Below are 12,307 nucleotides of genomic sequence, written 5' to 3' on the forward strand. Positions count from 1 at the left end.
ATCGGCGAGGGGGCACCTCTTCGAATTCCAGTTTGTAGCCTTGGGATTCAATTTCCATCGCCCAAGGATCCACGTCTGACAGAACCCAGACCTGGCTGAAGAGTCGAAGACGTGCCGCCACCGGCGCGGACTCCCTCAGTGGAGCCCCAATGTCATGCGGTGGATTTAGTAGAAGCCGGGGAGGACTTCTGTTCCTGGGAACTAGCCGAAGCAGGCGTTCTTTTCCCTCTACCCTTACCTCTGGCGAGGAAGGATGAGCCCCGACCTCTTCTGGACTTATGCGACCGAAAGGACTGCATCTGATATTGTGGAGTTTTCTTTTGCTGCGGGGAAACAAAAGGCAAAAAGGTAGATTTACCCGCAGTAGCTGTTGAAACCAGGTCCGCAAGACCTTCCCCGAATAAAACTTCACCCTTGTAAGGTAAACCTCCATATGCTACTTCGAGTCGGCATCACCCGTCCATTGGCGGGTCCACAGGGCACGCCTAGCAGAAATCGCCATGGCGTTGGCTCTCGAACCTAGTAGCCCAACGTCTCTTTGAGCGTCTCTCATATATAAGACTGCGTCTTTAATATGACCTAAAGTCAATAAAAATAAGAATTTACTTACCGATAATTCTATTTCTCGTAGTCCGTAGTGGATGCTGGGAACTCCGTAAGGACCATGGGGAATAGCGGCTCCGCAGGAGTCTGGGCACATCTAAAGAAAGCTTTAGGACTACCTGGTGTGCACTGGCTCCTCCCCCTATGACCCTCCTCCAAGCCTCAGTTAGGATACTGTGCCCGGACGAGCGTACACAATAAGGAAGGATTTTGAATCCCGGGTAAGACTCATACCAGCCACACCAATCACACTGTACAACTTGTGATCTGAACCCAGTTAACAGCATGATAATAAAGGAGCCTCTAGAAAAGATGGCTCACTACAGCAATAACCCGAATTTTTTGGTAACAATAATTATGTACCAGTATTGCAGACAATCCGCACTTGGGATGGGCGCCCAGCATCCACTACGGACTACGAGAAATAGAATTATCGGTAAGTAAATTCTTATTTTCTCTGACGTCCTAGTGGATGCTGGGAACTCCGTAAGGACCATGGGGATTATACCAAAGCTCCCAAACGGGCGGGAGAGTGCGGATGACTCTGCAGCACCAAATGAGAGAACTCCCGGTCCTCCTCAGCCAGGGTATCAAATTTGTAGAATTTTACAAACGTATTTGCTCCTGACCAAGTAGCTGCTCGGCAAAGTTGTAAAGCCGAGACCCCTCGGGCAGCTGCCTAAGATGAGCCCACCTTCCTTGTGGAGTGGGCATTTACAGATTTTTTTGTCTGTGGCAGGCCTGCCACAGAATGTGCAAGCTGAATTGTACTACAAATCCAACGAGCAATAGTCTGCTTAGAAGCAGGAGCACCCAGCTTGTTGGGTGCATACAGGATAAACAGCGAGTCAGATTTCCTGACTCCAGCCGTCCTGGAAACATATATTTTCCGGGTCCTGACAACGTCTAGCAACTTGGAGTCCTCCAAGTCCCTAGTAGCCGCAGGCACCACAATAGGTTTGGTTCAGGTGAACGCTGAAACCACCTTAGGGAGAAACTGAGGACGAGTCCTCAATTCCGCCCTGTCCGAATGGAAAATCAGATAAGGGCTTTTTCAGGATAAAGCCGCCAATTCTGACACGCGCCTGGCCCAGGCCAGAGCCAACAGCATGACCACTTTTCCTGTGAGATATTTTAACTCCACAGATTTAAGTGGGTCAAACCAATGTGACTTTTGGAACCCAAAACTACCTTGAGATCCCAAAGTGCCACTGAAGGCACAAAAGGAGGCTGTATACGCAGTACCCCTTTAACAAACATCTGAACTTCAGGGACTGAAGCTAGTTCTTTTTGGAAGAAAATTGACAGAGCCGAAATTTGAACCTTAATGGACCCCAATTTCAGGCCCATAGACACTCCTGTTTGCAGGAAATGTAGGAATCGATCCAGTTGAATTTCCTCCGTCGGGCCTTACTGGCCTCGCACCACGCAACATATTTTCGCCAAATGCGGTGATAATGTTTTGCGGTTACATCCTTCCTGGCTTTGATCAGGATAGGGATGACTTCATCCGGAATGCCTTTTTCCTTCAGGATCCGGCGTTCAACCGCCATGCCGTCAACGCAGCCGCGGTAAGTCTTGGAACAGACAAGGTCCTTGCTGGAGCAGGTCCCTTCTTAGAGGTAGAGGCCACGGATCCTCCGTGAGCATCTCTTGAAGTTCCGGTTACCAAGTCCTTCTTGGCCAATCCGGAGCCACGAATATAGTGCTTACTCCTCTCCATCTTATCAATCTCAGTACCTTGGGTATGAGAGGCAGAGGAGGGAACCCATACACTGATTGGTACACCCACGGTGTTACCAGAGCATCTACAGCTATTGCCTGAGGGTCCCTTGACCTGGCGCAATACCTGTCGAGTTTTTCCCAACGGTTTATAATCATGTGGAAGACTTCTGGGTGAAGTCCCCACTCTCCCGGGTGGAGGTCGTGCTGAGGAAATCTGCTTCCCAGTTGTCCACTCCCGGAATGAAAACTGCTGACAGTGCTATCACATGGTTTTTCGCCCAGCGAAGAATCCTTGCAGCTTCTGCCATTGCCCTCCTGCTTCTTGTGGCACCCTGTCTGTTTACGTGGGTGACTGCCGTAATGTTGTCCGACTGGATCAACACCGGCCGACCTTGAAGCAGAGGTCTTGCTAAGCTTAGAGCATTGTAAATGGCCCTTAGCTTCAGGATATTTATGTGAAGTGATGTCTCCAGGCTTGACCATAAGCCCTGGATATTCCTTCCCTGTGTGACTGCTCCCCAGCCTCGCAGGCTGGCATCCGTGGTCACCAGGACCCAGTCCTGAATGCCGAATCTGCGGCCCTCTAGAAGATGAGCACTCTGCAACCACCACAGGAGGGATTCCCTTGTCCTTGGTGACAGGGTTATCCGCTGATGCATCTAAAGATGCGACCCGGACCATTTGTCCAGTAGGTTCCACTGGAAAGTCTTGCGTGGAATCTGCCGAATGGGATTGCTTCGTAGGAAGCCACCATTTTTACCCAGAACCCTTGTGCATTGATGCACTGAGACTTGGTTCGGTTTTAGGAGGTTCCTGACTAGCTCGGATAACTCCCTGGCTTTCTCCTCCGGGAGAAACACCTTCTTTCTGGACTGTGTCCAGGATCATCCCTAGGAACCGAAGACAAGTCGTCGGAACCAGCTGCGATTTTGGAATATTGAGAATCCAATCGTGCTGCCGCAACACTACCTGAGATAGTGCTACACCGATCTCCAACTGTTCCCTGGATCTTACCCTTATCAGGGAATCGTCCAAGTAAAGGATAACTAAAATTCCCTTCCTTCGAAGGAATATCATCATTTCGGTCATTACTTCAGTAAAGACCCGGGGTGCCGTGGACCATCCCTACGGCAGCGTCTGAACTGATAGTGACAGTTCTGTATCATAACCTGAGATACCCTTGGTGAGAAGGGTACATTTTGACCTGAAGGTAAGCATCCTTGATGTCCCGAGACATCATGTAGTCCCCTTCTTCCAGGTTCGCAATCACTGCTCTGAGTGACTCAATCTTGAATTTGAACCTCTGTATGTAAGTGTTCAAAGCTTTTAGATTTTAAAATCGGTCTCACCGAGTCGTCTGGCTTCGGTACCACAATAGTGTGGAATAATACCCCGTTCCCTGTTGCAGGAGGGGTATCTTGATTATCACCTGCTGGGAATACAGCTTGTGAATGGCTTCCAAAACTGCCTCCCTGTCAGCGGGAGACGTCGGTAAAACAGACTTTTGGAAACGGCGAGGGGAATAAGTCTCGAATTCCAATTTGTACCCCTGAAATATTACCTGAAGGATCCAGGGGTCTACTTGCGAGTGAGCCCACTGCGCACTGAAATTCATTGAGAACGGGCCCCCACTGTGCCTGAGCTTGTAAAGCCCTAGCGTCATACTGAGGGCTTGGCAGCGGCGGAAAAGGGTTTCTGTTCCTGGGAACTGGCTGATCACTGCAGCCATTTTCCTCTCCCTCTGTCACGAGCAGAAAAGAGGAACCCTTTTGTCCGCTTGCCAAACAGGACTGCGCCTGATAATACGGCGTCTTATTTTGAGAGGCGACCTGGGGTACAAACGTGGATATCCCAGCTTTTTAAGGCAATACTTCCAAATGCCGTTTGGAATCCGCATCACCTGACCACTTTACTGGTAGAATTGGACAACGCACTTATACTTGATGCCAGTCGGCAAATATTCCGCTGTGCATCATGCATATATAGAAATGCATCTTTTAATTGCTCTATAGGCAATAATATACTGTCCTTATCTAGGATATCAATATTTCCAGTCAGGGAATCCGACCACGCCAACCCAGCACTGCACATCCAGGCTGAGGCGATTGCTGGTCGCAGTATAACACCAGTATGTGTGTAAATACATTTTAGGATACCCTCCTGCTTTCTATCAGCAGGATCCTTAAGGGCGGCCATCTCAGGAGAGGGTAGAGCCCTTGTTCTTACAAGCGTGTGAGCGCCTTATCCCCCCTAGGGGGTGTTTCCCAACGCACCCTAACCTCTGGCGGGAAAAAGGTATACTGCCAATAACTTTTTCGAAATTATCAATTGTTATCGGGGGGAAACCCACGCATCATCACACACTCAGATTCAGGAAAACTACAAGTAGTTTTTCCTCACCAACATAATACCCCTTTTTGGTGGTACTCATATCAGAAATGTGTAAACATTTTCCTTTGCCTCAATCATGTAACGTGTGGCCCTATTGGAAAACACGGTTTGTCTCTTCACCGTCGACACAGGAGTCAGTATCCGTGTCGGCGTCTGTATTTGCCATCGGAGGTAACGGGCGCTTTAGAGCCCCCGACGGCCCATGAGACGTCTGGACATGCACAAGCTGAGTAGCCGGCTGTCTCATGTCAACCACTGTCTTTTATACAGAGCTGACACTGTCACGTAATTTTCAACAGTACATCCACTCAGGTGTCGACCCCCTAGGGGGTGACATCACTATTACAGACACTCTGCTCCGTCTCCACATCATTTTTCTCCTCATACATGTCGACACAAACGTACCGACACACAGCACACACACAGGGAATGCTCTGATAGAGGACAGGACCCCACTAGCCCTTTGGGGAGACAGAGGGAGAGTTTGCCAGCACACACCAGAGCGCTATATCTATATATATCTATATATATATATATATATATATATATATATATATATATATATATATATATATATATATATATACACATATATATATATATATATATATATATATATATATATATATATATATATATATATACATATATACAGGGATAACCTTATATAAGTGTTTTCCCCTTTATAGCTGCTGTATTATTTATACTGCGCCTAATTAGTGCCCCCCTCTCTTTTTTAACCCCTTTCTGTAGTGTAGTGACTGCAGGGGAGAGCCAGGGAGCTTCCCTCCAACGGAGCTGTGAGGGAAAATGGCGCCAGTGTGCTGAGGAGATAGGCTCCGCCCCCTTCTCGGCGGCCTTATCATCCGTTTTTCTGTATGTTCTGGCAGGGGTTAAATGCATCCATATAGCCCAGGAGCTATATGTGATGCATTTATTTTAGCCATATAAGGTTTTTATCGATTTATTGCGTCTCAGGGCGCTGCCCCCCCAGCGCCCTGCACCCTCAGTGACCGGAGTGTGAAGTGTGCTGAGAGCAATGGCGCACAGCTGCGGTGCTGTGCGCTACCTTATCTGAAGACAGGACCGTCTTCTGCCGCCGATTTTCCGGACCTCTTCGCTCTTCTGGCTCTGTAAGGGGGCCGGCGGCGCGGCTCCGGGACCCATCCAGGCTGGACCTGTGATCGTCCCTCTGGAGCTAATGTCCAGTAGCCAAGAAGCCCAATCCACTCTGCACGCAGGTGAGTTCGCTTCTTCTCCCCTTAGTCCCTCGATGCAGTGAGCCTGTTGCCAGCAGGTCTCACTGAAAATAATAAACCTAAACTAAAACTTTCACAAAGAGCTCAGGAGAGCCCCTAGTGTGCACCCTTCTCGTTCGGGCACAGAGATCTAACTAACTGAGGCTTGGAGGAGGGTCATAGGGGGAGGAGCCAGTGCACACCAGGTAGTCCTAAAGCTTTCTTTAGATGTGCCCAGACTCCTGCGGAGCCGCTATTCCCCATGGTCCTTACGGAGTTCCCAGCATCCACTAGGACGTCAGAGAAATTGTATTACTATCTAGGGTATCAAAGTCAGCTAACAAGGTAGCTGTCCAAGCTGCAACTGCGCTACATACCCATGCCGATGCTATTGCCGGTCTGAGTAAAGCACACCGTATAAATAGATTTTAAGGTAGTTTACTGTCTGCGATCAGCAGGATCCTTGGGGGCTGCCATGTCAGGAGACTGTAGCGCCACCTTCTTGGACAAGCGCGTTAAAGCCTTGTCTACCCTGGGCGAGGATTTCCACCGTACCCTGTCCTGTGCAGGGAAAGGATACGCCATAAGAATCCTCTCTTGGGAATCTGCAGCTTTTTGTCTGGAGTTTCCCAAGCTTTTTCAAATAACTCGTTCAGCTCATGAGATGGGGGAAAGGTTACCTTCCTTATTATTATTATTATTATAATCCTTTATTTATATGGCGCCACAAGGGTTCCGCAGCGCCCAATTACAGAATACATAAACAAATTATAATACATGCGCACCCTCGTGTCAGGGACAGAGGGGTCATCTGTGATATACAAAACATTTTTTATTGCAATGATCATATAATGAATACTTTTGGCCACCCTTGGGTGTAACCTTGAATCATCGTAGTCGACACTGGAGTCAGAATCCATGTCGGTATCAGTGTCTGCTATTTGGGATAGAGAACATTTTTGAGACCCTGAAGGGCCCTGTGACACCGTCAAAGCCATGGATTGACTCCCTGCTTTTTCCCTGGACTCTGCCTTGTCCATCCTCTTATGTAATAAGGTCACATTTGCATTTAAAACATTCCACATGTCCAACCAATCAGGTGTCGGCGTTGCCGACGGAGACACCACAATCATCTGCTCCATCTCCTCCTTAGATGAGCCTTCCGCTTCAGACATGTCGACACACTCGTACCGACACCCCCACACACACAGGGATATATTTATATGGAGACAGTTCCCCAATAAGGCCCTTTGGAGAGACAGAGAGAGTATGCCAGCACACACCCAGGGCCAACTGACACTGGAATCAAATTCCCAGATAATATAGCGCTTTTTTATATATAATTATCTGTGTAATACACTCACCGCGCCTTACAAGTGCACCCCCCCCCCCCCCCTCTTTTCAGCCCTGTGTCACCGTGTTCAGCAGGGGATAGTCCGGGGAGCCAGCTTCTCTGCAGTACTCTGTGGAGAAAATGGCGCTGGTTAGCGTTGTGGGACCAAGCTCCGCCCCCACCAGCGGCGGGCTTCGGTCCCGCTCAATTTTGTATAACTGGCGGGGGATTTTTATAACTACTGCCTCCGCAGCCTATATATACTTATATGCCAGTCCTAGAGGTTTATATTGCTGCCCAGGGCGCCCCCCCTGCGCCCATCAGTGTCTGCTCGTGTGTGTGAGTGGGAGCAAGCTTACCTCAGGAAAGATCTGAAGTCTTCTGCCGCCTTTAAAGTCTTCTTTCTTCTTATACTCACCCGGCTTCTATCTTCCGCCTCTGTGAGGAGGACGGCGGCGCGGCTCTGGGACGAACGGCGAGGGGAGACCTGTGTTCCGACTCCCTCTGGAGCTAATGGTGTCCAGTAGCCTAAGAAGCAGAGCCTATCACTTAAGTAGGTTTGCTTCTCTCTCCTCAGTCCCACGATGCAGGGAGCCTGTTGCCAGCAGTGCTCCCTGAAAATAAAAAACCTAACAAAATTATTTTTTCAGAGAAACTCAGGAGAGCTCCCTGTAATGCACCCAGTCTCCTCTGAGCACAGGAATCAACTGAGGTCTGGAGGAGGGGCATAGAGGGAGGAGCCAGTGCACACCCATTCTAAAGTTCTTTATAGTGCCCACGTCTCCTGCGGAGCCCGTCTATACCCCCTGGTCCTTACGGAGTCCCCAGCATCCTCTAGGACGTAAGAGAAAAAACAATTTTGGTTAACCAGTTTTGTTTTTATGCATTGATGTTTTAATAAAAAAAAAAATCCTGCTTATTATATTAATTGCTGTGGAAAATTGCTATGTATTAGAAACCTTGATCAACCATGTTTAATGCTTTCTAACATTAACAGTCAGTTATTAGGTTTTGATATAATTTCAATAAAACCATTTTTTTACTGCTTATTATTCCTATTACATCTTAATATATGTAGATAGACTAAACATATTAAAATGTACAAAGTTCACTCAGTGATAGAGGAGATTTAAAATAAGAATGTTAGCTGTGATTTTCTCCTGTCCTGTAAGATTGTTATGGGTATGTGGGGACTTAGCTGATGCCATGCAGATTTAGAACCTCTGTGATCTTGTTCACCCTCCCTATAACGCTATTGTGTGGGTGAATTTGCTGCATTTGTTCAGCTCGCTCAAATGAAGACCACAAACAACAAGAATAATAGCACAGAGATTCCCTTATAATAGGCTTTTTTTTTTTTTTAAGAAGACACAGCGCCTTGCAAGTAGCCACAGCATAACAACAAAAAAAACAGAACAATTTTTTTAAAATAAAAACCATCTGGTTTGAACCAGCCAACCCTACTACACATAAAATTGAAGGTCACCTATTCAACAGGACGACAGCCAATTTGGGAGTTGAAATAATAGACATATTTATTTTGGTTCAATTACTGTAGTTCCTTATGCCTCTGTGAGGTTACTTATTTCTAGTGAATGGTTTGGCTAATATTGGGTCAACCCAATAAACGGCTACCACCACTGCGCATAAGCAACAGCTACTGTATGTTGTAAATGTCACATGGTCCTAGATCATTGCCTTACTGGGAGGTTCAGCTTTGCAGCATCCACGGGCTGCTGGAATGGCCAGGAAAAGTTGTGTCTCCATAACGCCTTCAACACCACCTTCTCCAGATACTGTAACTGGTTAGTCAGACGTCCGGTCTTCTTGCGATTAATGTATTCTGGTGGAGGTGGATTCACAATAGATATATGCAGCTGTCTGCTTGACATGGTGCATCAATTCAGTTTAAGTCACTAGTTTTCCTTCCTCTGCAATTCAAATGTTAGAATGATCACTGAAGAGACAACAGCTCCTTATGAAGCAAATCTGAAGGAGACAAACACTTGTATTTTAGCTACATAACACATTTATGAAAAGCAAATATTTCTATTTGTTTAAAAGGCATCTAATCTCAGATAAACATTAGCAGTTAATACAGGATATAAAAAAAATGTAATATGTTTCCTACTTTCTTTTATCAATACATCTGTAGTTAGAGAGTATGTCAACACACGAGACACAGGGCATGCTGCGTTCTAAAATGCTAGAAGACAAGGTGGGAATAGGACTGTTGAGTTGACGGAATCCAGTCGGAAAAGACCGATGCCGGAATCCCGACACTGATCAGAATGCCGGCATACCGATTAGGATCACAATGCCGGCATCCCGATCGAGTGACTGCCAGGACGTTAGAGAGGTAGGCTGCGTGGAAGGGGGGGGGGGGGGGGTAGGCACCCCCGGTGAGGCTTAGGCTGCATTGGGAGGGTTAGGTTTAGGCTGTGGGGAGGGGGGAGTTAGGCACCCCCGGTGAGGGTCAGGCTGCATTGGGAGGGTTAGGCTGTGGGGAGGTTAGGGTTTGGCACCACAGGGTACCGGTTAGGGTTAGGCTGCTGATGGTGGTGGTGTGGGGGGGAGGGGGGGTATCTTGCTTCCTGATCCCTGTCGGTATTCTGACCAACGGTATCCTGTCCACCGCAATTTTAACCCCAAACCCGAGTTGACTCAATTGCCCTGTAGCCAGTGCATTGTCGTATGTTCATTTATTGCTGTGAATAGTATAAAAAAGCAGAAAGGTGTTAACGAGCATTCAGGGTTAACAGATTTGCAAGGTGTAGCAACACAGTTTCAACAACAGCTACTTTTCTACTGTGACCGTAGTTGATAGGAAGGGGGTGGGATAAGCTAGCACAGGACATAGATGTGTCCACATACATCTTTGCTATATCCCACCATGTATGGCACAGTTTTGCATGCCATAGACTCAGAGTTTTAGCAATGCCTTGTGATTTTTCTTAATTTTCTTCTTTAATATGTTACTTTATACATATTCTATTATGGCAAACAAAAATGTTAAAATTCATACACTCGCTACTCGTGAAAAACAGCTTAGCCGTGTTTTGCATGTTGTGCCAAATTTGTAAAAAAAGCAAAGTTGTAAGTGGACAGCTTTGGACACTGGATTTAGAGAGGCAATAATCTAAAAAAAAAAAAAACCACACCTAGCATTGGATTAAAACTTATTGCTCCTTTTTATCCAGGAACTAAAACTGCTGAAATCACGGCAGCTTGAAATGTGTTGCTTTGTAAACTTTCCCCATAGCTTGGAATGCTTCTATGTCAGTGATGGCTAACCTTGACACTCCAGCTGTTGTTGAACTACACATCCCAGCATGCCCTGCATCAGTTTTAGCATGGCCAAGTAGCAAAACTGTAGCAGGGCATGCTGGGATGTGTAGTTCAACAACAGCTGGAGTGTCAAGGTTAGCCATCACTGTTCTATGTTGTTTCTACCCAACAGAAAGCTTAAAAATAAGGGGGAAATTCAATTGTTATTGATGCTGGCCACCACTAGATGGCTCCCAATGGAGCAATTCAATTGTAGCTCTGTTCAGGTGAGACCTGCTTCCAGTGCCGGCATTTCTGCTTGCAACCCCCGGGGGTGGCGAACTAAAATGAGTGAAAAGTGACTCTGCACTTTTTGCGTTACACCCAGTTTGGTCAGGTTTAGCCGATTAACGCGGCTAAACCCAACACTTATGGGCGCAATGAAAAAGAACAATTGAATATCGGCCCAATCTCCTGTCACTTTAGACAGGAGATCGGGTGCGATATAACAACTGAATTTCCCCCCTCTTACTGCAATATAAATTAAATACTGTAGGAAACAAATTAAAGCTGTATTCAATAGACACCGCACGTTTTGTACTTATGTAGTATGAAGCCAAATAGAATTTTTTAATCAAGGACAACTAATAAAGTATTTTCTATGTAAAATCTTTGTGATTAGACCTGCATGTCTGCCGCTACAAGAAAGTGTGTTACACATATCGGGGGTGATTCAATATTTTTTTTTGCCCAATTGCCCATCTTTTCAGACGGGGCAAAAATTCAATTGACTGTGTACAATATTTTTTGCGCTGGTAGTGTCCAAAGAGACCAGGCTTAGCCACGTAAAGCTGCTAAACCCGTCTCAACTATTGTGTGAGACAGGGAAAATGTGCGAAAAGTTTGCACATTTCTGGTCATCTCCTCAGAAGGGGGGTGGTGAGTGGAAATACATGGGCGTCTGCAGTAGTCGTGTCCAAACAGAGAAACAACAGAATTGCTCCATCAGGGACAGGTTGCCTCAAAACCTTCCAGTCAGATAGGTTGCTTCTCAGTGGTCTCATTTTGATCCTATAAAAGTGCACACGGGAAAGAGGGCCTCCCAAAGCATCCCAGCTCAGGTTTTCAGGATAATCTCAGGATATTTAGCAAGCTGTAAATCATTAGTTTGAAGAGTTCTAAAGCTGGATACACAGTATAAAATTATCTGTCCAATCTTTATGGTTGGAATGAAAATCTGATAATGTATGAGAGCAATGGCAATGAGCCATGAGAGCCCATTACTTTGGGTGCCCAAAAAACCCTCTGAATCGCCCCCTGTGAGACTACAGCATTTTCCTGGCAGGATATGATATGCTAAATTCACCAAGGCCTCAAATGCATAAATAAACCACACTAAAAGCAGAACTCACTGCCCAGATTCCCCTCCATTATCAAGTAGCTAGTTCTGATCCAGTTGCAAAAAACACCCAACAAGAAAATAGGTTGTCTCAGAGGCATTTTGTGTAAACCACTGCATAGACACCCCTGGTCTGTGCAGCCACCCTAATATAAGTTGTGTTCAGTGGTGCAAGTACAAAAAATGTCTTACGGGTACTGTGCGCGCCGAAGGCGCGTGCAGTAAAAAATGGGTGTGGCCAAATGCAACATGGGGCATGGCCAATGAAAATGGGGGCGTGATACACATACGGGGGGAGGGGCAGATACACATATGACCCCAATAGTGCCAGATACAAGTTGCCCCACAGTG

The 12,307-nt window shown here is 46.6% G+C and overlaps 1 protein-coding gene across 9 annotated transcripts in view; it reads right to left on the minus strand.

The window, feature by feature from the left end:
* Positions 1 to 12,307, minus strand: part of BRDT (bromodomain testis associated) — a 351,401-nt gene that overhangs the window by 305,658 nt on the left and 33,436 nt on the right. For 4 of the 9 annotated variants that reach the window (XM_063939907.1, XM_063939904.1, XM_063939899.1 and 1 more), the window contains exon 2: positions 8,994 to 9,279. The exons of 2 other annotated variants lie outside the window; for them this stretch is intronic. In XM_063939907.1, the coding sequence (XP_063795977.1) occupies positions 8,994 to 9,182 (189 nt within the window). In that variant the 5' untranslated portion in view covers positions 9,183 to 9,279. The remainder of the gene's footprint in view (positions 1 to 8,993; positions 9,280 to 12,307) is intronic. 3 more of the 9 variants (XM_063939900.1, XM_063939902.1, XM_063939903.1) reach the window with 1 other exon arrangement.

Source organism: Pseudophryne corroboree, chromosome 9, assembly GCF_028390025.1.
Source record: "Pseudophryne corroboree isolate aPseCor3 chromosome 9, aPseCor3.hap2, whole genome shotgun sequence".
Classification (NCBI taxonomy): Eukaryota; Metazoa; Chordata; class Amphibia; order Anura; family Myobatrachidae; genus Pseudophryne; species Pseudophryne corroboree.